The 27,208-nt window shown below is 33.4% G+C and overlaps 2 protein-coding genes across 9 annotated transcripts in view; one reads left to right on the forward strand and one right to left on the reverse strand.

Moving 5' to 3' along the window:
* Positions 1 to 26,481, forward strand: part of LOC123555455 (AP-1 complex subunit sigma-2) — a 41,868-nt gene extending 15,387 nt beyond the window's left edge. Inside the window, exons 3-6 of one of the 8 annotated variants that reach the window (XM_053548179.1) lie at positions 7,473 to 7,581; positions 9,010 to 9,147; positions 9,443 to 9,464; positions 24,923 to 26,481. In XM_053548179.1, the coding sequence (XP_053404154.1) occupies positions 7,473 to 7,581; positions 9,010 to 9,147; positions 9,443 to 9,464; positions 24,923 to 24,924 (271 nt within the window). In that variant the 3' untranslated portion in view covers positions 24,925 to 26,481. Of the gene's footprint in view, positions 1 to 7,472; positions 7,582 to 9,009; positions 9,148 to 9,442; positions 9,465 to 10,126; positions 10,149 to 15,007; positions 15,097 to 20,457; positions 21,188 to 24,922 lie in introns of those variants that run through there. The other 7 variants (XM_053548181.1, XM_053548177.1, XM_053548178.1 and 4 more) reach the window with 7 other exon arrangements.
* LOC123555454 (uncharacterized) lies at positions 1,273 to 5,921 on the reverse strand. The gene is made up of 2 exons (XM_045346073.2): positions 4,935 to 5,921; positions 1,273 to 2,660 (listed from the first exon to the last, which is right to left on the reverse strand). The coding sequence occupies exons 1-2, from the start codon at positions 5,050 to 5,052 to the stop codon at positions 1,495 to 1,497; spliced, it is 1,284 nt and encodes a 427-aa protein (XP_045202008.2). The 5' UTR covers positions 5,053 to 5,921; the 3' UTR covers positions 1,273 to 1,494.
* Positions 26,482 to 27,208: the final 727 nt, after the last annotated feature.

Below are 27,208 nucleotides of genomic sequence, written 5' to 3' on the forward strand. Positions count from 1 at the left end.
CCCGTTCCCCTGCACCCCCACCCCCTAAAAAAATAAAGATATACATATATCTATATATATACATATATATATTTCCATTCTTTTTTTTCTTTTTTTTAAATGTTCAAACCTTCAACATGTTAAGTTGTGACTGCACAAACCTTGCCCTCAGCCTTGTTCAAGATATCTTACCTGTGTTCTCTTAAGGACATCTGTTCTTTTAAGTTCAAATGTACATGTTAAACAGCAACACCTGGTGCCAAACCACTCAAAGACAATATTTCGTTCCAATTAAACTTCAAGCTCACATTTCAATTAACTGCATTTAATTTTAAAAGCTAAGCTTATTACAGTAAGCATATCCCATTCAAAATAAATTCTTTAGTCAGGATCAAAGTATCATACATTTATTATGTACTCTTTAATTAAACATTTGTTTTCTGTTAAATTGATTTTGACTAATGAAATTATTTGCTTCTTATTAACATCCTTAACTTTTTGCCGGATATATCTTTTTGCCATTCCTCACCACAAACCTTTTCGGCGGGGGATACCAATTCATCGAATTTGCTTGTTTTTTTTTATTTGTCAATTTTCCTTAGAGGTATTGCCCTTGATTTAATGAAAATTCCGCGTCCGGAGCCATATCTAGGAAGTGGTTGGGAATTATTTTAACAAAACTTCATAACATGTTCACCACTATGAGGTTATGCGGCCTGTCAAGTTTCAGTCAGATTGCCCAAGTAATACCAGAGTTATGGCCTTTAGAAGTTTCTTGTGTTAACTATATAGGATACAATAAATATGGCAATTTCTGCTTCATAACTTTTGATTTATTTGACGTAGAACTACGAAACTTAAAGTGAAATTAGATCACCATAATGTGGCTGAGCACACACGATTTTATCCGGATCTCTTTACTAACTTTAGAGTTATTGCCCTTTAATTGTTTAAAAATCCAGATTTGTACATAACTAACCAACCAGTTTGTAGAATTTCATTAAACTTCTTTCATTCTTTTCCATGAACATTTATTATAAACATGTGAAGTTTTGTACCCACACCTGGTCACCACCTTGCCTTGGTTCCACGCCCCACTCCTCATCAAAAAAAAAAGTTCATTCCTTTTTTTAAAATTTCTTTTTTCAAACCTTCCATGAATATTAGTTTTGTACCCTCACCTGGTCACCCCTGCTGCCCCCCCCACTCCCCCCCACCAAAAAAAACAACAACACATTGAATTTCATTTCCTTTTAAATTGATTTTGACTAATGAAATTATTGCTTATTAGTAACATCCTTAACTTTTTGCTAGATATATTTTTTTGCCATTCCTCACCACAAACCCTTTTGGCGCGGGATACCAATTCATGGAATTTGCTTGTTATATCTTGAATTCAATGTAGTATGATTTTAAAAGCTACATTCATATTGTTGACAAAAGTCACTGATAATATGAAAAAAGAGTATCAAAGCATGAAGCTATTTTGTTATACTATTATTTATTTACAGAGTTCTACTTTGGTGGGTCAAAGTCATAATCAAAGACCATAAAATCATAATAGAACAAAGCCTGAATTTTAATGATTAACTCTGGCCTAATATTTCTATATGCCCTTGCTAGTGACTTCTGTCTCTGGTTCTTACTTTCCGCAGCTGTGATTGGCATTTTCTTCATCTGAGACAAGAAAACATTAGCTACGTTGGACATAGTAAGAGAATGTTTTCTTAATTTTTTTGAAGGAAACCTTTGGTACTGGTAAACTTGACCTTGAATTTTTAAAGCTTCCCAGACACGCTGAGCAATCTGCCTCTTTGAGAAGCATTTTATATCACTTTCCAAGCCTCTGAGGTACATGGTTTGAATCAAGCCTTTCATGATTGAATCAGTCTGGATTCCCTTTTTTGCAATAGCTGAGTCAATATTTTCCCATTCAGTTTGACTGATATCTGTCTGAGACAGGAAAAAGTCTATATCTTCATAATATGTCTCTTGCTTTATCACTATGTCTGGTTTCACTTCGCATACATTACAGAGAACCGAGGCTGGGAGCCAGTGAGGGTCCCCTTTACTTCGGCTCATTTCTGATAATATGATCTCTAAAAAGTCTTCGAAAGAAATATAATCTTTACAAGCTTGTGAATTTTTCAGTTTCACACCATTTTTGATCATCTCATTGTATTTGGCTTTAAAGATTTCATAAAACACTGGCACATAGACCTTGTCCATATATGCAGAATAAAGTCTAGAATATGGATTTCTTGCAACTGCTACTTTCAGAGAACTACTGTTTATGAACTGTTGATCTGTAATTCTCACAGGTTCCAAATCTAGCAAATAATGTACTTCCAATCTGGTGAGATTGAAAACCTCCTTTTTAAGTTTGTTAATTAATCCAACCTGTGCCAGTTTATCAGAGTTCAGCAGTGCTTGGGGGTCTGTTAAATAGTATATAATTTGTTTAAGGAATGAGCAACCAGACTTAGGCACCACACAAACCAGTGCATTTCGCGTTGTGTAGATCTGTTGGGAGATGTTAAGGTCGCTATATGGTATTGTTCTCACCCTGTCCTTAAGGTACTTGCACACCTTCTTTAGATGATTTGCTCTTTCAATGTGCCGCTTCATTAAGGAATATTTGGTGTTGACCATCTTTTCATAAAAATGCACGAAGCTTGAATCTATAAAAAACAGAAAATCACTGACTAATAAAAGATTTTGTATGGCAAATCAGCAAGTTGAAATTCAGTAGTTTATGTCATACATATTATGTGTTATCTGGTCATGGAGTCATTTATTCCTCTAATTGATAAAACTTGTGAAAATGTTCTTAGTGCTTGCATTTTTCAAGAATTAAGTTATTCTGTGAGAACATGAAGGAATTAATGTTGAAGTAAATGACTTGGAACACCTTAAAAAAAACTAAAGTATATTATAATTCTAACACAACCAGCAAATAACCTACATACATGTAGAGCAAAATCTATCTTGGGTTATTCTGCAATAAACCACTCGCGTGCAATGATGTCGTACGATCCAAGTGCGTAGCAAGGTCCTAAAAAATAGTTACCATTTTTAGCTCGACTATACGAAGTATAAGGAGAGCTAACCTACTCGCCCCGGCGTCGGCGTCTTTCCGCGTCCCCACCTTGGTTAAAGTTTTGGTGCACTTTCTCTTTTTTCAACTTATCTCTGTAATTACATGACGGATTTGATTCAAACTTGAAATACTTATTCCTCATCATCATCCACATCATCTGACATAAAGGCCATAACTCTGCCACCAATATTTCATGAATTATCCCCTCTTATCACATAGATTTTCAGTTTAAAGTTGTGATGCACTTTCACTCTATCTCTGTTATTACTAAATGGATTTGATTCAAACTTAAAATAGTTGTTCAACATCATCACCCACATCATATGACACAAGGTGCATAACTCTGGCACCATTTTTTCATGAATTATTCCCCCTTTTTACTTAGAATTTCAGGTTAAAGTTTTGGTGCACTTTCACTCTACCTCTGTTATTACTGAATGGATTTGATTCAAACTTAAAATAGTTGTTCAGCATCATCACCCACATCATATGACACAAGATGTGTAACTCTGGCACAATTTTTCATGAATTATTCCCCTTTTTACTTAGAATTTCAGGTTACAGTTTTATGCACTTTCACTCTATCTCTGATGTTACTGAATGGATCTGATTCAAACTTAAACAATTGTTCAGCATCATTACCCTTATCATATGACACAAGGTGCATAACTCTGGGACCAATTTTTCATGAATTTTTTCCCCTTTTTACCTAGAATTTTAGGTTAAAGTTTTGATGCACTTTCACTCTGTCTCTGTTGTTACTGAATGGATTTGATTCAAGCTTAAAATAGTTGTTCAACATCATCACCCACACCATATGGTGCAAGGTGCATAACTCTGGCACCAATATTTAATTATTATTCCCTCTTTTTACTTAGAATTTTAGGTTAAAGTTTTGATGCACTTTCACTCTGTCTCTGTTATTACTGAATGGATTTGATTCAAACTTAAAATAGTTGTTCAACATCATCACCCATACCATATGGTGCAAGGTGCGTAACTCTGGCACCAATTTTTCATTAATTATTCCCTCTTTTTACTTAGAATTTTAGGTTAAAGTTTTGATGCACTTTCACTCTGTCTCTGTTATTACTGAATGGGTTTGATTCAAACTTAAAATAGTTGTTCAACATCATCACCCATACCATATGGTGCAAGGTGCATAACTCTGGCACCAATATTTAATGTATTATGCCCCTTTTTGCTTAGGATATACTTATATAGTGTTTTGATACATTTTATCTTTACCTCTCTTATTACTTTAAGCTGATATTTTTGACATAGACTCAGGCTATTGTGCAATATCTTCATCCACAATTGGAGTCATTAAACACTCCAGTGACAGCACTATTTTCCTCAGATGTGCCCAGTTTCACTATCCAGCAATTAAATAGTCGAGCGCGCTGTCTCCTGTGACAGCTCTTGTTTCTAACACTGTTGATTCTAGTATGTTGTGTTAGAATCAAAATAATAAGTTCCCAAGTGTGATTTATCATAGAATAACCCGAGTTTTTCATTCTTATGTGAAACAGTATATCACTCAGGCCTACGGCAGCCGCCTTCGTGATATATATATATATTCTTATTCATAAGAACTCAGAACTCAGGTTATTCTACGATAAACCACGTTTAGGAACTTATTATTTCTTAATCAATGTAACTCCTTTCATAGTTTTTCTTGATTGATATATAGTACATCAAAATAAAAAAAAAACATAATTACATGAATAGGGCTCAATTTTGCCTTGTTTTCTTGATGGCTTTCTTAACTCTATCACTAGAATCACTGTATTGTTAGTTCATTATAAAGGTGTTTTCATAAATATATACATGTTAAAACATAATTATAACATACCTATACTGATTGTTAATCTGATAAGTGTGAGCGTAGTTATCACACCAAGGCTGCAGAAACACACTATAAACTGTTTTGCTGTTATTCCATTTTTTGAAGGTGCACAAATGTTGACCATTGTGAGCAACTGTAAATGCTAGGTGTAAAATACTGTATATCCTAAGGTCCACTGCTGCTAAAAATTTCTGCCTCTCATAAATACCCCCAGTCTATTTGTTCACAGTTTATTTCATGTTAAGTCTGCAATTATATTCCAGTACTTCTCCATTCCTCGATTCTTCCAAAATTTCAGTATAGCCGCCTCAACGTTCCTGCCTGTCATATCATTTTTTATTTAAATATTTACTTGAAATTGTATTATTTTCCATGTATAATGCACATATTTATACATATAACACAAATAGGATTTGTATTATACGATTATTAATCTGTATTTGACAAGTCTTAAGCATGTTTTTGACAACAGATGTTCCAGTAGTTCAGTATATGCTAGGATCTGTACAAAAGTTTTATACTGTCAAATAATGTTTCCTTAATCTTTGACCATTACAGTAAATATAAGTTTAAAAATGTGAGAAATGTACAGTCTTGATTTAAAATGTTATAAACCAGTATAAACAAGTCTTCAGTGTGTTTGGCAACTTGAAGCACACACTCCAGTATTTTTCTTCAGTATATGCAAGGATCTATATACAAATTTCACACTATTAAAATGTCCATGCTTCTTTAATCATTGACCACTATAGCAAATAAGTTTAAAAACTATGAGAAATGTACAGTCCAAATATAAGATATTTACGTCTTTTTCTTTCATTTTTTCCCTAATCCTCCTTAAGACGCCATTATCTACAGCTTTTCAAAATCTTTGTAACGTTTGTAATCCTCAATAGTGTTTACTTAAATAACTTCTTTTTTTTGTTTGCTATACACTTGTATTTCATACAAATACAGTTGTTTCAAAGTTTTTTTTATGCCTTTATATGTACATCTCAATAAGCATGTTTTTTTTTAATAATGAAGTGGACACTGGGATCAATTATTAATAAAAAAGTATAGTCACTTGAGGGCAAGTTAAAAGTTATGTAATCATTTTATGTAATGATTTGATCATGTCTTGGATAGTGTCCAGTTGTAACATTAATTTTATTGTGTGCAAAAAAAGATACTATATATTTTAATAGTGATTTACTATTAATGTTACTGTAGAAACACAGTCATGTGTATTAAATACAACAATAATTTCCAGAAACTTAATAAATAAGAAAAATCAACAACAACACGTTTTTTTTTTTTCCAGAAACTTAATCAAAGACTTAATGGTATGTAAGGTGTAAAGGTAACTGACTGGTATTTTATTCCCTTAAGCACAAAATAAATTTTCAAAAAATTGAATATCTTTATAAAGTAAAGTGTCTTAGTTTTGCAACTATTTTATGTCACTTTGAAATTTGGATGTAATTATATAAAGATGCCAGTATTAATGTGGCATTGTCTAATTTCTTCTGTTTTCCTGATGTATTGTTCAATATTTTGATGATTATGACTCTAGAATGTGGTACCAGAGATCCTTTAATTGCTGTGTTGATAATTTAATTTGACGCAGTATGTATTTGCATGGCAAAGTAAATATCTGATACACATTAAGTGCAAAATGCCTCCGCATATGTGACACTTCCAGTCTACTATACAAAATGGAAATTAATTTGAGATTGCTATCAGAATAGTTACCATTAATTAAAGAAGAAATATCAGTTCCTTCGGGGCATTTTTTTTATATTGTTCATTATCATTTAAGGTATACTTGATCCAAGTTTCATATTTGAAAACATGAACAAATAATGCATGTAGTAAACATAAAATGAAAATGTTTATTTGTTTTAAAAGTACTATGCATTAGGCTAAAAATAGTATAAAACAGGTATATCTGAACACAATGTATAAGTGTGTAGTACATGTACCACTAAAAAACTGGAAGTTTTTTAAACAATCGACAGTTACTGCCAGACAATTTATTATGAATATAGCTCTACATGCACAATTAATTTATATATTTAGTGAAGTTAAGTAATTATATTTGATGAAGGTTTTCTACATAAATTTAAGTAAATATCTAAATATGAAATATATTAGTGAAAGATTGTAAGCCAAAGGATACCTTTAACTTGGACTGTAAAAAGCTGTCCAATGTTTATGTACTTAGAATATGCAAATATTTGCTCATTTGATATTTACTAAAGCTTATGAATATGTACAAGCATACTAGTCTGTGATCTGCAGACCCTAAGCTTTTTTTCATAGGAGATAACTCCTGAGACTGTACAAATTTTGTGTAATAAGCTTCCTCAATAATTTCTTTTTAAACATAGTTTTGATGTGAGATGTATTAAATGTGTAAAACCTGAATAAAATGTCTTGTTCTGTTAATTATAGGTGGAGAGCCAGTACTTAGTATGAGAATAAAGACAACAAACTCAAGCAAAACATAGATGTGTATCTTTTACCCATTTTGTGTCATTGTTGTTTTTGTTTTTTTTACAGATATGCAAGTCTGTATTTTTGCTGTGCTATTGAACACGAAGACAATGAGTTACTTACCTTGGAAATCATCCATAGATATGTAGAACTACTGGATAAATACTTTGGAAGTGTGAGTAAAAAGGCTTGTTTATGTAATACACTGCTTTTACTTTTACCATAAGCTGCTATGTCTTCTGCAACTTATGGTATGTGAAGTTTTTAATCTTTGCTGTACTGTTTTTAAGGCTTCCCATTTTGTCGTTATATTAGCAAGCTTTTCTAAGATATTGATAATTATCAAATTTTTCATTAAACTTGGTCACAATAATTATGGACGTAATATTTCTACTGTGTTCAATAACCAGCTGGATCCTCCCAGTCTTTCTTGATTTGATAGATTTCTACTCAAAATTGTGAGAATTGACATTGTCAGCTGTCTAACTTGAGCAATTCATATCAAGCCTGTCAAGCTGGGTAACAATGTTTAAGGGCATAATATGTTTGCCAGGTTTGATAACCAGCTGGATTGTCCCAGTGGCTCTGGAGTTACTGCCTAGCTGATCCTAAGTTTGAAATGTCGTTTCACTCTTAATGATGTTTTACCATGTCACAACTTGGCCACATTATGACATAAATATCTCAGCAGAGTTCAATAAACAGCCAGTACTCCCAGTCACTTCTTAGTAATAGCCCTTGATTTAATTAAAATTATGTAAATTGACAATTTCCACCTAATATTGTAAGCAGTTCCTATCTATTGTTCGCCAAACTTAGAAAGTTTAAATTATGGGCATGCTTTCTTGGTCAAGTTTGAAAACCATCTAGATTTTCTTCATTGCTCTGGATTTATGGCCTTTTAATTAGCTTGAATTGAAAAAAATGACAGTTAGTTTGCTCAATAAAAGGAGTTTGTTAAAAGTCAAAAGTGATATTCAGTAATGTGCATATATATTGTGACCGTTTGGAATTCTGAACTGACCTTTTGACATTTTTAGACAGTTCTCAGAAAAATGTGAAATTTATCTAGAATGTGCTAACTTGTTGATGATGTAAATAAAAGGGAGTGTCACATAAGTACAATCCCAAATATCAATAAATGGAAATCCTTTGGGATACTCAAATTTATTACATTTACCAAAGGTAAAAACAACAAAACAAGGAGCCCAATAATGGGCCGATGACTTCTAACCATTCATGTCCCTTCACCTCTTTTGGGTTAAGGCCTGCCAATGTCATCATGACAGGAAACTTTGGATCCAGACTTGTAGAAGGTTGGTGGTTCTACTGAGATGCCTGGCTGTACCGGAAGTTATACCATGAAGGACACCTGACCTGGGGTCTTCTCCACCATTTTATGAATTAAACTGTGTCATAGTGACTTAAGATTCCACAGTACCAAAAACAAAACCCTCAAAGAGAAGACCAAAAAAGTGCAGGAGATATAGGTGTGTGCTAACTATACTATATAATACTAATCAAATTATATAATACTAACTGTACTTGATTGTTACAGTATCATGCATACTATTGAAACTAAAACATATTGTGTTTTTGACAGGTATGTGAACTAGACATTATTTTCAATTTTGAGAAAGCTTACTTCATGTTAGATGAACTGTTACTTGGCGGGGAGGTTCAGGAGACCAGCAAGAAGAACGTACTCAAGGCTATAGCAGCTCAAGATTTATTACAAGAGGTAGGCAAACAGATCATAGCCCACTCATACTTTACACTGCACTGTTGGGTTAAAAGTATATCATATGTGTATTTTATACTCAATTTTAGCATTATCTGTCGCCTTCGGAATGCGTACCTTAGCAGTAATAAATTTGTCTATTTGTATGGTATCATGTTCTGCATAATAAATTGCAAAAAGTATTCGCTTAAAAGTTTTGGTGAAGAAAAAAATGCATTAATACTCCAGCAATCAGCAAAATTGTAATTTTTTGAAGATTTTACATGAATTGAACTTTTTTTTCCCAAACCTACAGGAACAAGATGAAAACAGTATCTGTTAGTTTTTTTCCTATCAGTATAAACAAGAATTTATACATACATGTAAATGAATTACCGGTTTTGTGTAATAAAGATAATTGCATGCATACGCTTCTTTTGTATACACGTACAGTTACTCAAATCTACGTAATATACAATAAATATGTATCACATACATACCCTAAAACATAATATAGTGGAGGTGGGGGGGGAAATGAAAAAGAATTTTCGAGATCCACTATTTACAAGCTATGTATAAGAAATTCAGAAACTTGTTTGCTTATCTGAGAGCAGATTTCTATCCATTGTACTTCATATAATGAAAAACTTTTCAAAATTAATACAATGTAATACGAATTATATGAAAAATTGTAAAATAGATAATAACAAAAAAAAATTACCATCCCTTCTTATGATAGTAAAACCATATACTGCGAGTTCAGTGTCCTGCAGGGCAAGGACTGTCTTGCTTGTCTTTAATCTGGGTCATTGTCTTTTGAAATATAGCTAAGAACTGTGTACTATCTTAATAAAAATGAGGGAAAAATGGTCTTTGTAATTTGTTGACATAATACTTATACAAGAATATAAGGAAAGTGATCTGATGAATAAATTGAGCACTGGTAAGTGATCGTCAGGTTTGTTAATTGATGAAAGTTCTTGTTTTTTTTTAACTGCAGGATATTCAGTGTTATACCTAATGTAAGGCTCTGATTGATTGCTTCAAAATCAATTTGAGCTGCGCCATGAGAAAACCAACATAGTAGCTTTGCATCCGCGCAGTCTGGTCAGGATCCATGCTGTTCGCTTTCAAAGCCTATACCAATAGCGAACAGCATGGATCCTGACCAGACTGCGCGGATGCGCAGGCTGGTCTGGATCCATGCTGGTCGCAAAGCCACCATGTTGGTTTTCTCATGGCCCAGCTCATTTGCTTCATTCATTTATTCTATAACAGTGCTTATTTTACCTCATAATCATATCTTCTGGTAATTGCCATCATTTAACTTTCACATGCAAGTTGTAGGAACTTGCTTGAAAATTCTAAGATTTGGGTTGGACTGTGTGCAATATTGTGAGCCAGTCAAGATGACAGTAGAAATTTAGTCTGGTTTTGATGTTGTGTATTTATGATAAGAACATATTTGTTGGCTGCTTTCAATGCCTTAAAAAAATAAAATGCTATGTGTTATAGAAACTATTTTTTTATTAAAATGCTGATGGCTCAAAGCTGGAGTTATCCTAAATGTTAAAAAATATATGAAAAAAAAGCTGGAATAACTTGAATTACTCAAGTGAGACTATGTACTTGAGTATTGCATACTCATTTGTTCACTTTATTAAGAAAATGTCAAGAAAGATACTGTTATATAATAGGTGAATAAAAAGGTGATATTTGCGTGACTGGCACAGGAGACGAATAACAATTTTCTGATTACTGTCTAATCCTTTTTAACACTACAATATTTACTGGTCACTGGTGAGCTTGAACATATGTGTATATTGCATGGTGATGTGGATAAATCATATAAAAGCTAAAATTTAAAGTAAGTTATTTACAGAATTATTTTGAAAATGAAATTATCCTGAATTTATGAAGACACACATTTTTTTGATGTGGAATTTAATAATTAACTTACATGTATTTGAGAAATACTCATATTTTAAAACCAGCTATTTTAAAATGTCTTGAAAGTGTTGTAACATTTTGTTGTGTCACAAATAAAACAAAATTCTGCACAGCTTCTGCACCTTTTCCTGCATCACATTTTAATGACATGATGTCATTTTGTATACTTCAGTTGAGTAATTTTATTAGGATATTGCTGATCCATTTGCGAACAACTTGCTTTAAATTATTTTGATAATGTATGAATTATACTGGTATGTGTATGTTAGTGTATTTTGTTTTCAATATGAAATACTAGACTGACAGATAAATATATACAAAGGATTTATTTCATATGATATAATTCCTCATCTCACCACAAAAAGTGGATATTTGCTTTGGCATAAAGAAGCAATTACAGTGTATCCACATTTTGGGCTGAGTCAATGACAGTATAGAGCACAAGTTAAAGCCTTCCTTAGCCAGCACCCACTACCCATATTTAAAGACTGGTTGTCATGGTCTAGTAGTTTCTAAAGCTCCTCACATGTACATGTAATGCTGGATTTGGCTTATTATAATCAGACATAGTTTTTCATTGTGGTTGTTTCAAGATAGCTGTGATTTAATGGAGTTACTATGATGCATGCATTACTTAAGATTTATGCTGTTCATTTTTGTGATCATATACTAGTAGTTGTATTTTGCATTAAACATATTAAAGGAAAAAAATGGTTGCTGAAATTCAATATACACAGGAAAGGCTTGCACAAGCATGTAATAAGCATCTCATTCTGTTTAAATGATGGCAATATCGGAATGCAGTGATGGCAGTATTGGAATGTAGTGATGGCAATATCAGAATGCAGTGATGGCAATATTGGAATGCAGTGATGGCAATATAGGAATGCAGTGATAGCAATATTGGAATGTAGTGATGGCAATATTTGAATGTAGTGATGGCAATATAGGAATGCAGTGATGGCAATATCAGAATGCAGTGATGGCAATATCAGAATGCAGTGTTGGAATGTAGTGATGGCATAATATTGGAATGTAGTGATGGCAATATCGGAATGAAGTGATGGCAATATAGAAATGCAGTGATAGCAGAAAAAAATATTGATGGTAGCCTTGTTTGAAATAGCTTCTGTCCAGTCATGACAATTGCATGCATTAGAAAAGAAAACATTTTTGAGAGTAATTTATCACTTCATGAAGGAATTTTAAAGCTTTGACTGTCTTTAAGGCATAATTAATGTTACAAGAATGTTTGATCTGGACATAACTAAGAAGTAGTTCTGAGGTCAGCAAGATAAGCTCTTTGTGTTAGCATATTTCACCACCTCAGCACAAAAAGGAGATAGGGGCTTCTTCATGTAAACACAGTTATCCACTTTTTAGGCTGAGCTGACAATTTATTGATTATTTTTGTTTTAGTCTGTGGAGAAGGTTTTTAAATATATATGCCTCTTCTATGCATCTTTTAGCTGTTTTAGACAATAAAATAGTATGTTTGAAGTACTTTTAGTAATCTTCAAAAATCTTGCTGGCTTAAGGTAGGTTTTGACTTAAATGACACCTGTTAAACAGCCAGCTAACTATTACCTGGCATGACTTCTTTATCATGGTCAATGACATTTTCTAGCTTATTATAAAAAAACAACAATTTAGTCTTTTTTTGTATTTAGTGTATCTCAAAACAGTCACTTGTTTTAGCCGATTCAAATTAAATTTATTAATGGAACGTTAAGTTATAGTTCATTTTCAAGTAGTCAGTTGTTCTTAGGCTATTGTTTAATTTGCAAAAACAGTTTAGTTTAAAAGCTACATTAATTATATGGTTTGGCTGTAGTTTGTTTAAATGATGGCTAAGGGCTGCACAAATTGATCTGTAATTTGCTCGTATCACACACTATCCATGTTGTATTTCAGTTTCATTAATTCCCATGTGTTAGCCATTTGTGCACACTGTTACATGTAAAGCCATGTGCTGTTACAGTTGTTTACATCCACATTTTGGGGGGCCTCCGTGGCCGAGTGGTTAAGGGCGCTGACTTCAAATCACTTGCCCCTCATCGGTGTGGGTTCTTCATGTGAGGAAGCCATCCAGCTGACTTAAAACTTACAGAAGGTCAGTGGTTCTACCCAGGTACCCACTTGTAATGAAATAATGTGGGGTCTTCCTGTTCCATCAAAGCTGGAAAGTCGCCATATGACCAATAATTGTGTTGGTGCCATGCTAAACCCAACAAAATAAATAAATACATCCACATTTTATTGCCAGTTGCATAATATCTCTGTGTTTGTCTTGTACTTAAATCTCCACATATTATTACCAGCTGTGTATGCATGTGTGCGAAATCCAATTATGCAAATATTCATCTGTGATTAACACAAAACCTTACCTGACAGCAGTGAACATACCAAATTACGTATTGTGTTATATGCAGCTTTTAAACTGGGAAATTAGCTGAAAACAGTAGTCCGAGGAGCAGCACTTAACTTTGATCAATCAAATGTGTTTTATTTCAATCAAACACTAAAATATCACTCTTCCTAAGCTAATTTGATTCCACATTATTTAATCTGTCATTATTTTTAGCTCATCTGATTTTTTGAAAAAAAATGATGAGTTATTGTCATCACTTGAGCGGTTGTCGGCGTCGGCGTCGGCGTCTGCGTCGGCGTTGCCTGGTTAAGTTTTATGTTTAGGTCAGCTTTTCTCCTAAACTATCAAAGCTATTGCTTTGAAACTTGGAATACTTGTTCACCATCATAAGCTGACCCTGTATAGCAAGAAACATAACTCCATCTTGCTTTTTGCAAGATTTATGGCCCCTTTTGTACTTAGAAAATATCAGATTTCTTGGTTAAGTTTTATGTTTAGGTCAACTTTTCTCCTAAACTATCAAAGCTATTGCTTTGAAACTTGGAATACTTGTTCACCATCATAAGCTGACCCTGTACATCAAGAAACATAACTCCATCTTGCTTTTTGCAGGATTTATTCCCCCTTTTGGACTTAGAAAATCAGTTTTCTTGGTTAAGTTTTATGTTTAGGTCAGCTTTTATCCTAAACTATCAAAGCTATTGCTTTAAAACTTGCAACACTTGTTCACCATCATAAGTTGACCCTGTACAGCAAGAAACATAACCCCGTCCTGCTTTTTGCAAGATTTATGGCCCCTTTTGGACTTAGAAAATATCAGATTTCTTGGTTAAGTTTTATGTTTAGGTCAACTTTTTCTCTTAAACTATCAAAGCTATTGCTTTGAAACTTGCATCACTTGTTCACCATCATAAGCTGACCCTGTACAGCAAGCAACATAACTCCATCTTGCTTTTTGCAATAATTATTGCCCCTTTTGGACTTAGAAAATCATTTTCTTGGTTGAGTATTATGTTTAAGTCAACTTTTCTCATAAACTATCAAAGCTATTGCTTTAAAACTTGCAACAGTTTTTCACCATCATAAGTGGACACTGTACATCAAGAAACATAACTCTATCCTGCTTTTTGCAAGAATGATGGCCCTTTTTAGACTTAGAAAATCATGGGTAGGACAATATTTCTATTACACAAAAAAAAATCAGATGAGCGTCAGCACCCGCAAGGCGGTGCTCTTGTTACATTATTTGATTTTATTCCAAATGTGTACAAATTAATTGTCAATAGGTAGAACTGTTCCAGTGGCAGCTAGCCTTGAATGAATTATTGCAAAAGTTTTTGGAACTGTTAGCTCACATAACAGTTACCTGAATGTCAAAACTCATTTTCATTTCAAAATTGTGGCAAATCAGTTTGTGGCATACTCATAATAGGGGGTTAGAATTTGTTAAGCTAAGACAGATCAGTTTGTTCAACCTGTAAGAGTTTTTTTTTTTTTTTTTTAAATCTAAGACAGATCAGTTTGTGCAGCCTGTAAGAGTTTGTTTACTTTATTTTGAAGGAGGAAGCTTTAGAAACTGCTCTTACAGAATATGGTCTAACATAGCAGTTCACTGGCTTAAGGTGCTGACTTGGGGATGTTTTATCTTAGTGGGTACCAATTTTCATTTTTTAATTCTCTGGAATTATTCACTTTATTTAAGGTATCCGATCCACAAATAAGCAAGTTCTGAATAACAGTGCTGTTATTATAAGAAATTATATGAAATATTGATGCCTGGTAAGCTCAAATAATTTTGGTATTGTTTGAAAGTCTATTGTCTACTTAAAAAGAAAATATAAATTACATGAAAAAATATGTTACGGAATTTTTTATTTTTTTACTTTATGATTTTCGATGATACTTCAACAGAAGTCCAGTTATTACAGTGAAAGATTGATCATTTTGCAGTCAAAAAACATGACTGTAGTGATTCATTCATATTGTTTATGGTCATCTTATTTACTAATTCTTGTTCAGCAGACACACCTCTTTCAAATTAAACCAAAAAAAACATGGGGTCACCGGGTATCGGAATTTTACCTATTTATGGACTGGATACCCTAATTTGAATGGGCAGAACTAAATAATATCATTCAAATAAATATTTCTTCTATAAACTAACTGTAAATTTGAAAAGGAAAATTTGTAATAGATATAATCAAGATGAATTGTGAAGAGATACTGTCCATATTATAAACCATGTGATTATATTTTCTATATATAGATGTTATGCTATTTCAGCATTGATCAGTCATTTAAGTAATTCACATGAGCACATGGCTTTTTGTAACCTTTAGGGATTTGAGTCAAAATTTAGGGGAAAAAACCACATACCGTATAACCCCGTTTAAACGCCCCCGGGGGCGATGCATTTTACGAAAATTTGATCCGAACAATGTCAGTAACTCGTATAAACGCCCCCCTATTCATCCCAATTCATGCACTGACATAACCCGATACGTAATCGTACTGGGAATCTGTGTAAAGTCGCGCGCTGAGTGACATCATCCGAGTTAAATTCGATCAATACTGTAGCGTTTATAGCGTGGCATATTCAGTACTTTAATACACACAGTAGATTTATTTGTGCCATGCCTGTTGACGTGTTTAAAAGTTTGTGTTAATAAAGTGTGTTTTTTTTTTGAAATTCATTTGTATTGTTAGATCTATGGAATTGTTATTATCTGGATGTTATTGTGTTGGATCTAGGACCAATTTTTGAAGGTAAGATTTTTTTATTTTCCCCAAAAAACGTGGGTGGGGGGGCGTTAATACGGAGTTATACGGTATGTAATAAAGTTACTGCCTACGGAGAGCAGTGCTTACAGAAGTTAAATTAAAACTTCTTTAATTTATTTACTGGTTATGATCTTTTGCTTACACTTGATAGCTGTTCTGCAATACTAAAGTTAGTTCTGCCCATTTAGATAGAAATTTTATGGACATTCTGTTTTCATGTCTCCGCCGTTAAAAATGGGGGAGCATAAAGTGTTACTCTTGTTGTTGTGTGCATGTGTTCATGCTTGTATATGTTTGTATATGCACAAATTATGTCTGACCCATAACCATATTATGCATTGTCAGATTTTGAGATAACTTTATGCAGATAACCATTAAATGAAGTTGACGTGTCACATGCAAAATTCCAAGCTGTATCTCAAAATCAAGATCACACTTAGAGGTCCAATGATTTCAGTTCATTTTTCCTTTCTAATTTTTGTACGCCAGGAGGAACGTATTATGTTAAGATGCCTGTGTCCGTCTGTACGTCTGCTAGCAATTTCGTGTCTGCTCTGTAATTCTTGAACCCCTTGAAGGATTTCGAAAAAACTGACACAGATATTCACCAAATTGAGATGACATGCAGAGCACATGTTTTGGATGGCTTGCTTCGAGGTAAAGGTCACACTTAGGAATCAAAGGTCATATGATTTTGTACCGTAACAAGGCGATATAACATTTAATCTAAGATAAGTATTGAAGATTAAAGAAATATGTGTGCTCATTTGTAATTTAGTCTACATGTTCTATTTTCAAAGTGTCATTGTTCACAGGTCTCACACTTCAGTATGAAGAAATTTTAGGTGGGGGGTGGTATCTTTTGCCTATGTAGTGGGGGTATCTGTGGCCTTAGTGGACACATTTCAAGCATAAATCATCTCTCTCTTAGATGCTATCAAATTTAGTTTGTACCTACACATTGTATACTGGTAGCTTGGATTCAACTACATGCATGCATGCTCTTTACTAGTATATTTTCACACTTCTATGAATATTGGTAAAGCATGCAGACACTATATATGTAGTTTTTAATTCTTCTAGGACCCCTACAACAGTTTTGAATGCAACACTTTCATTAAGATTTGAGATATATGCTACATTTGGAAGTTGCTCACCAGAGATTTTTAAAATGTTCATATTTTTGGCTTTAAATAATCACTGACTTTGACCAGTCCAGAGTTCTCCAGATGTCATGGACCTCATATTTGAAGTAGCTAATGAACAAGACAGTGAAAATCAGACAGGAAAGGATCTTCATGCAGCTATAAAAATGATGTAATCATAACATGGAACCAATTTGACTATGATAAAGTCAAACCAATACATAATCTTCATAGTTATCCATGTATATATAAAAAGTACCAGTAAAATATTTGCAGATAATATAAGATTTAAGAGCTAGGGAACTTACCTATTTGCATTTGAAAACACTATTGTACTTATATTTCTTGATCAGAGATGTCCCTGAAAACAATTTGACCAATGAATTGCAGGAATGACAATTAGGGCATTACTTAATAATGCGGGTTTTCAACCAATGCATGAATTACATGAAACATTCATGTTATATAGTATGCTTTATTCCCTGACAAAATTATGTTACATTAAGAACAAACTGCTTGTTTTCAGCATGACCTGTTTAGACGCCAGATTTATGATGGCATGTAAATGACGGTAAAAATTGACCAATCAGAAAAGTTCTCTGCGTAAACATTTCAGGAACACCATTTTCAAGCATGCTTCCTTATCTGCCTTAACGTGTGCCTTAGTCACTTAAAACCATAATTAAAGTTATATCCAGTGTTCAGCATTTTGAATGATGCATGAACACCAATGAATAATTCAGACTGTGGTATGTAAAACACTGCCCCCACCTCCTATATTATATCTAAGTTTGCATGTAACCTTAGGAAAGCTTGTACTGGCGAATTGTAGAAATGATAATATTGCATGATCTGTCTTACTGGTTTATTTTGGGGATTGGAATATTCTCCTGAAGTCATTTGAAGTTAATACATGTTGGTATTTATACCCATTACTGACTTAAGCTAAAGTTGTCCTAGAGTCATGTAGGAATGAGTCTGGTAGAAATGACCCATAATTTGAATTTTAAAGCATAAACAAAGAAAAGAGTGTAATTTGTCGCTAACTTCAAACCACTTGCCTGTCACCTATGTGAGTGGTCTGTAGAGTTCTTCATGTGAGGAAGCCATCCAGCTTGCTCATGGGAGGACAGTGGCTCTACCCAGGTGCCTGCCCTTTATGAAATAATGCCTGGAGGGGCACCTGGGGTCTTCCTTACCAGCGAAAGCTAGAAGGTCACCATATTACTTACAATAATGTTGGCATAACATTAAACCCAACAAAAGCAACAAAGAAAAAGCATAATTAGGTCTTAATTAGCATTAACAATTAATGAATCATGGTAATACAGTATAAAAAAATATAATACTATCAAGTGCATGTAATATTTTACAGCAAAGATACAACTTTATTCAAATTTTAGCTCAGGCAAAGCAATTTCTATATTTTCATTTGTAAACCATTCTCCTTGCTAGATTATAACAGTCTATCACAACCCTAGCTGGTCTGCTTAGCTCAATAGGTAGAGTGCAGATCTGTGTATTGTGGGGTTGTAAGATTGGTCTGCATGACAATTTGATAGGATAGTCATTATGTCTAAAATCATCATCCCCCATCTCTGATTTATGTGGAGAAGTTGGAAGTTACTACAATTGCAGGGAACAGTGAGGTTAACACTGGTACAGAAAACAGAATCTAGAAACACTGTACAGGTTTACTGCCTGTAGTTACATATCTGATTGTTGAAAAGCAGCACTAAACCAAAAACCAAAAAAAAGTCATAGCCCCAATTTTTCACATTGGAATCTTAAGGTAGTTCTGCACGTTTGATAAATAGGACGTGATGGCGTAACGTCTTTATCCGGAAAATGTAGAATAAAGCCTGGATTCGGCTTATGGAAATGAAAAACATTTTATGAAGTAATGGCAACTGGTGAGTACATTTATAGCAACGACACCGTTACTATCTTTCTAAAGTAAAAATATGAATTATTACATGTGAGACGTTAAATAATTTCAAAAATGTCATAAAATTAGCTTTAAATGCGCGGATCGCTTTAGTCATGGGCAAGTATCTCAGAAACAAGCACACGGACCTATACATTTTATTTCACCATAGTATAGGCCATATACTTATTTACGACTGTGAGAAGTTTCATTAAAATCTACATTGTAAAAAAGAAATTATGTGCAAAAATGTCATCAGAACTGTGATTTTCCCATAGACTTCAATAATGACAACTTGTATGGAGTCATAATTTTTCAAATCAGTCTAGCAAAAAATCAAGCACACCACCCTATCTTTTTTATTTGCCGAATTTTCTTAATATATTGTTTTGGAAAATCAGGGTTTAATCAAATTCTAACATTGCAGAAAAAATTTATATCTGAACTGTGCAGAACTACCATAAATATCAATTTATTGGTAACGGGACTACTTACCTGGCATGACATTGTATGCAGCAGAATTTTATATGTGTATCACTTCACTTTGCTAAGCACAACAGTTTCTGCACTCTGGGGACTTAGAACTGTCCCTAAACTGCACTAGCCGTGCTTAGAAAAAACATGGTTAACTTTAAATAGTTACCTGATTTCAATCTGATCTTACCAAGCAGAAAATAAATTGCAGTCTTTCTCATGATAGAACACTATAAAAAAGTCCTTGGGGCTGGATACGGGGACATAATAAATTGAAGCTGAGTAGATTGTATGTATTGCAAGTAGACATTTATAATAGCAAGTACTGGGTATTTTGTACAAAAGCCTGAAACATACAGCATACTGTAGATTAAATTCCTGTTGGACAAAATGTACAACTATATACAGACACAGAAATATGATAAATATCTTCTGTGCCATATGATTTGTCTGTTGTAACAAGTTTTGGACTGTAAACAAATGACTAAGTCTAAAATCAAAGCATGTTTCAGGGTTCTGCAGTTAAAGGGTTGATCACAAAACTGTTATTGATGCATGTGAATGAAGAAGGGGTTACTATTGCTTTGTGATCAGCCCTTAGTTTGTCTTGTACAGTATAATACTAGCCATGGACAGGGACTGATATAACCAGATATTTGAATTGCCATGCCTTGTCTTTACAGGAGGAGACACCGCAAGGGTTTTTTGAGGACCATGGTCTTGGCTGAAGATTGTGCATGTTGGATTGTTACCCCACCCACCCTACTAACACTGGCTTGCAAAAAATCTCCCAGCTTAGCTGTAGAAAACTGTGACGGAAGATTAAAATACTTATAAAAGAACATTTAAGAACTAATTATCTGGTGTTGTTTTAAGTTTTAAAATGTGTGGGGTAATATTTTTGAGAGCTGGAGAATGTTCATGAAAAAAAGAAAAACTTTTTTTAAGTATATGTGTCATTGTGTTTTATTCTTGCTCATGTAGTATTAACTGTGTGCCAGGATAAAAAAAAAACAAGAATAAAAAAAACTCATTGTAACTGATCATTGTCTTAAAGCCTATAAAGCAAGATTTAGAAATGAGGTCTGTTTATTAATAAGTATTTAACATTTTGTGCTATTTATGTACCATTGTATATCAGTTATGTACCTTCTGTTTCCTCGGCAGCAATGTGACATCACACTTGGGTGTGGTTAATTCATGTAATATGTTTTTTTTTTCATTAGAATCTGTGTTAGAGCCAATATTAATTTTTCCAGTTAAAATTTGTACTACATAATTCATAGTTATTTAAGTTGAAGAGAACATTTACTGCCATGACATACTGTAATAGACTTTAACTATACTTAATGTGCAGGCTTCTAAATAACATTGTTATATATTGTGCTATTCAAAATAAAATAAAAAAAAGTATTTGTTATTGTGACACAGGGACAGAGAGAATATATTAATCGCATAAATTAAGACAGATTTTTATCCAGATATATTATTTCTTCACAATGGCTAAATAATGAGCTTATTACCAAAAAATAAAGAAAATGCACATGCTTAACAGTAAACTGCCTCGATAGCGTAGTGATAGGGTGTCTGCTTTGAGTGCGAGAGGTCGTTGGTTCGCTCCCAGGCCACATCATACCAAAGACGTGAAAAATGATACCAGTTGCTCCCTTCTTGGCTCTCAGCATTAAAAGGGAAACCGCTATTCTCTCATACCCTCGTGACAGTGGATTTCATCTGGAACAAGATGTCAAGAGTAATAAATATAAGTTGTAGAACTTGTTTCACATTTGACATAAAATAAATTAATATAAACTAATAATGGTAAATAGAAAGACTATTGGACTTAAGAGGTAAAGGTGAAAATTACACAAACTTTTAAAGGTAAATATGAATATCACAAACATTAGTAATTACTAGCACATTTAGGCATGAAAATCTTGTCTTTAGGTCAGAATTAGGTTACTAGTATGCGATGAAATACTAATTTCCGTGTAGGCGCCAGCTATAAGTTTAGATAAATTGTTTGAAATTTATCAGATATGACTATTACGAGAGTTTTATTTGTTACCCTTCTGGACTGGAATCAGTATGTCAGTGTCACAGATGTTTTGTATGTAAACAGTTTTCTCTAAAACTACTTGGCAAAATGCTGTCGAATGACACTAATTTTAAGTCTTGTTTCTTCAGCATCTTGAATGATCTCACATGAAGTTACATAACTCTTGTCTTTTTTTTTTCCCATATAATGCCCCTTTATAACTAAGAAATTTATGTAACCAGTAACGTTTTTCATGTAAGCAGGTTGCTCAAAAACTACTTAGCCAAATGTTTTCAAACTCATAAATCATGTTTTTAGAATCATAAGATAGCCTCACAGGTCATGTTACATAACTTTTATTAGTTAATATAATACTATGCGACTTTTCAACATAGAAATTTTGTGGCAGTTTTGTATGAAAGTGTGTTTGTCAGAATGTTTTCAAATTGTACACATGTCTATGGTATTATGAGTGGACCTCACAATAAAATGATTATGCAAGATTATGCCCCCTTTTTGATGAAAGTTTAGCATTAAAGCAATTTTCTCAGGACACCGTTATAATGAATGCTTTCAAGGTCATCCATCATAAGTCATCAATATCATGAAATGACCATTTTGAGCCAGGTTTCATATCTGACAGATGTGTGGTTTACAAAATATGCCCCTTTTCAACTAAACTTTTTTTCTTAAAGCTTTTTTGTAAGCTAGTATTTTTAGCTCGGCTATTTCGAGAAATAGATGGAGCTGTTGGACCAGTTCATGTGTTATTATGATTGTGTGTTTTCTTCGGCGTCCCAATTTGGTTAAGTTTTTGTAAGCTGTTATCTTGGTAACCACTTGTAGGAATAATATAAAACTTCACACACTTATTAACTGTTATAAACTGATTTACATTGCACAAATTCCATAACTCTATTTTGCTTGTTTACAAAATTATGCCTCTTTTTTGACTTAGCAATTTTTGTTAACTTTTTGTATGTAAGTTGGTATCTCAGTATACACTGATGGGAATGGATTGAAACTTTACACACTTGTCTACTGGCACTATGATGAGCTGACGGTACAGGTTCATCAACCCTGTGTAGCATTTATACAAAATTATGCACCTTTTTTACTTTTATATTCATTAAATTGACAAGGTTGTTGAATAGTCAAGCATTGCTCTTGTTAGTTGTGATTGCTGTCATTAGACAGTGCCAGGACCTGTTCTTTGCCTTGTTTACTACAACAAGTGTTTATACTTTGACTGTATGGGAACAATATAACGAATGATATGTGGGGATTACATATTGAAAGAAAATGTTTTTTATCTTGATCTGCTTCCTGGAAAACAGGTAGGTTATTTTAAAAGTAGTTGTTCCTGCTATAGTGATTGAGAGAATAAACTCTATGAAATTTAGAAACAAATGAGTGTATTTTTGTTACTTTCAAAGTTACAGAAAATATGTTAATGTAAAATTACATACATAAACTTGTATGGTTTCATATAAAACAGCTGTTTTGTGGAGATTTGAATTTTTGATGTTTATTGAATTAGCTTACCTTAGAGCACAATCTGCTGTTGCTGTCAGTCCATCAGTGTCAACAGTTTCTTCAAACAAAATCTATTAAAACCATAATTATGGGAGAAGTTGATGAAACTAAGCATGGATGTTTGTTGGATGGTCCTCTCCTAAATTGTTCAAAAGAATCTATTCCATACTGAACTCTGGTTGCCATGGCAATGGAAAAGAAAGACTTTCAAAACTTCTTTTCAGAAACTGCTGGCCAGATTTCAAAATAATGTCATAGAAATGTTCCTTAAGTATTAAGATTGATAAAAAAGGCCACCAGAGAGTATTGTCTGTAAAGTTTCCCACCTGCAAATGTACCTCTTGTGAAGAAAATCTTCTTCATAGAAACTGATGACTGGATTAAGAAATAATTTCACACATATATTCATTGAATGACGCTGTACAAAGATTGTTTAAATAAGTGTTTGGCAGTCCCATATAAAGATTCAAATTATTCTGAATTAGCTGTCATAGCTAAAAATAGAATTATCTTCACCCTTCCATTCTGGGCAGATTTTAAAATAATTTCACAGAAATGTTCATTTTATATTCCTTATTTCAAAGATGGTTCAAATTATTCTGATTCATTTAAAAGGCTGGATGCCAGGAGCATGGTAACTCACCTAAATTTTTATTGCAGAAATTTGAAAAAAAGGGTTCTTGTTAGAAGATTGCATGATTTTAAAATAATTTCACATGAACAATAATTGTGACTCTTTTATCAAGATTGTTTAACTAAATATTACTATTATGAATGTAGCAGGAAATTTAATCTTAAAAAGATTTTCCTAGAGTCATGAAACCATGTAGGAATATTATTTGAAGCATGTGAATTTGAGCATCTGAGTTTTGTTTTGGATTTCCCTCTGCAAGACTAGAGTTATGGCCCTTGCCTAAGTCAAAAATTGGCATTAAGGGCATAAAAGTTTGTGTCAATATATCTTAAGAAGTATTTAACCTAGAGTCATTAAACATTAGAGGATTGCTATGCACTTGGTGTTCTCTTTAGGATTTCACTCAGCCAGACATGAGTTATGGTACTTGACCATAGGTTAAATATACACATGAATTGATGAAATGTTTAAAAGTTTATATTGCTGTTATCTAAAAAATATTTCATCTTGAGTCATGAAACTATGTACAGTGGCGATGAGGGGGTCCGTTGGATGGAAGGGCCACCTGTATCGTAGGGACACGCATCCAGATTTGTTAACTTTTAAAGAATTTGAACTAAGTAATACTTTTTTGTCTGATTTGTTTATAGTTGAACTTTTTCATTAGAGCAGTATCTTGTCAGAAATTTATATTTACAGTCTATAAATGTATATGTAATGCTAAAGAAATAAAGAGAGTAGAACTTTGAAAGTGTGTAACAGTCCTGCACACAGATCAAAATGTTATAAAATTATTTTTAAAATGTACTCATGAAATAAATATATTTATTCATTGTTATTTAACGACTTAATGTCCTAATCACAACTGGTTCAGTTTTATATGGATGGTGAAATAAAATGTTAATTGATATTTATTGTCTTTTTTCACCCTGTTTTTCAGGAATCTGAGGAGCCAAAGAGTTTCCTGGAGGAACTGGGGATAACTACTGGAAGCTAGTGTTGTGTTAATCAGTTTGTTACATTGATCAATTATTCATCACTTATTTTAAGTCAATTTATACATATTTTTAGCTCACCTGTCATGTAGTGACAAGGTGAGCTTTTGTGATTGCCCTTTGTCCATCTGTTGTCTGTTCACAATTTCTTGTGAACATGATAGAGACCACATTTTGCAATCAATTTTAATCAAACCTGCACACATCTTGTATTGGCATAATATCTTGGTTCTTTTCGAAACTGGCCAGATCCCATCATGGGTTCCAGAGTTATGACTCCTTAAAGGGCCAAAATTTGCTCTTTTGGCTTGTGAACATGACAGAAACTGCATTTTGCAATGGATTTTAAACAAACTTGCACACAACTTGTATTGGCATAATATGTCAGTTCCGTTCGAAAACTAGCCAGATCCAACCATGTGTTCCAGAGTTATGACCCCTTGAAGGACCAGAATTTGCTATTTTGGCTTTTGCAGCTATATAGATACAAACTTGCAAAATATCTTTAACAACAATAGATCTTGAATTCCATGATGAATCCATGAGATCCAGTCATAAGTTTTGGAGTTACGGCCTCTGATTGAACCCTGAAAGAGTCAGAATTTGTTAATTTCTACCATGTTAACACCTTAGAAGTGACATTTTACATTAAATTTTAATCACACTTACACACAACTTTAGTCACAGTAAGATCTTGGTTCTTTTCGAAAACCAGCTAGATTCCATCATGGATTCTAGAGTTACTGCCTTCGAAAGGGGTTCAGGCAAAATTTTCTATTTTGGCCCTTTCAGAATGTTTATCTTGATTTATAGGCCAAGTTCGAAACTGGGTCATAAGGGGTCAAAAACTAATCACCAGGTCAAATCAAAGGAAAAGCTTGTTAACACCCTAGTGGCCACATTTATGGCCATTTCTTCATGAAACTTGGCCTGAAAGTTTATCTTGATGATCCCTTGGCTATATTCGAAATTTGGTCATGTGGAATCAAAAACTAGGTCACCCACTCAAATCAATGGGAAAGCTTGTTAACACTCTAGAGGCCGCTTTTATGACCCTATCTTCATGAAACTTGGTCAGAATGTTTATCTTGATGATTCCAAGGCCAAGTTTAACAGGTGAGTGATATAAGGTCATTATGACCTTCTTGATGTGGGTAATATCATTAGATTTGTTAAAATTTCAAATGTGAAAGATTTTATGCAATAATTCATGAATGTCGAACAAATGTCATGTAAAAATTTAAATAGTTGCTATTCTAAAGGTTGTTATATGTACATGAAGTCCCAATCCAAGACTCTAGTTACCTTCTCTGATGGCCTGTGCACACATTGAAATGAAATTTAAACTTACAATTATGTCACTAGCTGGACTAATGAACATGCATGTGTATAAAAAAGTATTATTACATGACTGTATTCTATTGTTTCTCTGATTGGCTGAAAACGGTTCTAAAAGTAATGAGTACATATCATATCAACTTATCTTGGGTTATAAATAGTACGATATAAAAATAGATCGAAGTAGGTGCTTGGAAAACCAATATCAACCTGATTTGGTCTAAATTTATTCCTTATTTCTTTATTAAAGATACAATTGTAATAACAAGACTGACTATACATTTATTCATGTAATAAAACAATTATTGACTTTTTCATAGGTTGATATCAGGATTTATCAACCCCAAAAGAGTTATATTCACCGAGCCGAGGGTTGATGAAAATTGATAATTGTATAATGTCAACCTATTCCTGGATTTTAAAACAAGAACTAATAAATTAAATGCAAACGTCTTCAGCTCGGAGTTTGAATTTTCTGAGTACAGTCATTGAAAATCAGAGGAGCATGCCTTCATGTATTTGTTATGTTTTTCAAAAGAGAGATAATAAATGAGCCGTGCCATGAGAAAACCAACATAGTGGGTATGCGACCAGCATGGATCCAGACCAGCCTGCGCATCCGCGCAGTCTGGTCAGGATCCATGCTGTTCGCTTTTAAAGCCTATTGGAATTGGAGAAACTGTTAGCGAACAGCATGGATCCTGACCAGACTGCGCGGATGCGCAGGCTGGTCTGGATCCATGCTGGTCGCAAACCCACTATGTTGGTTTTCTCATAGCACGGCTCATATTTTCATTCATTAGTTGTTGTAAATAAAATATTAAAACAAAATGATAAAAGAGTTCTATTTAGCATTTATTTATAACAACAAATTTATAGTATATTAAATGTGT

This window comes from Mercenaria mercenaria, chromosome 7 (assembly GCF_021730395.1).
Source record: "Mercenaria mercenaria strain notata chromosome 7, MADL_Memer_1, whole genome shotgun sequence".
Taxonomy (NCBI): domain Eukaryota; kingdom Metazoa; phylum Mollusca; class Bivalvia; order Venerida; family Veneridae; genus Mercenaria; species Mercenaria mercenaria.

Coding starts and splice junctions, on each gene's coding strand:
- LOC123555454 (XM_045346073.2), bottom strand. CDS start 5,052: ATGGTCAACATTTGTGCACCTTCAAAAAATGGAATAACAGCAAAACAG. Junction 2,661..4,934: donor CAGATTAACAATCAGTATAG/GTATGTTATAAT, acceptor TGTTTTTTATAG/ATTCAAGCTTCGTGCATTTT.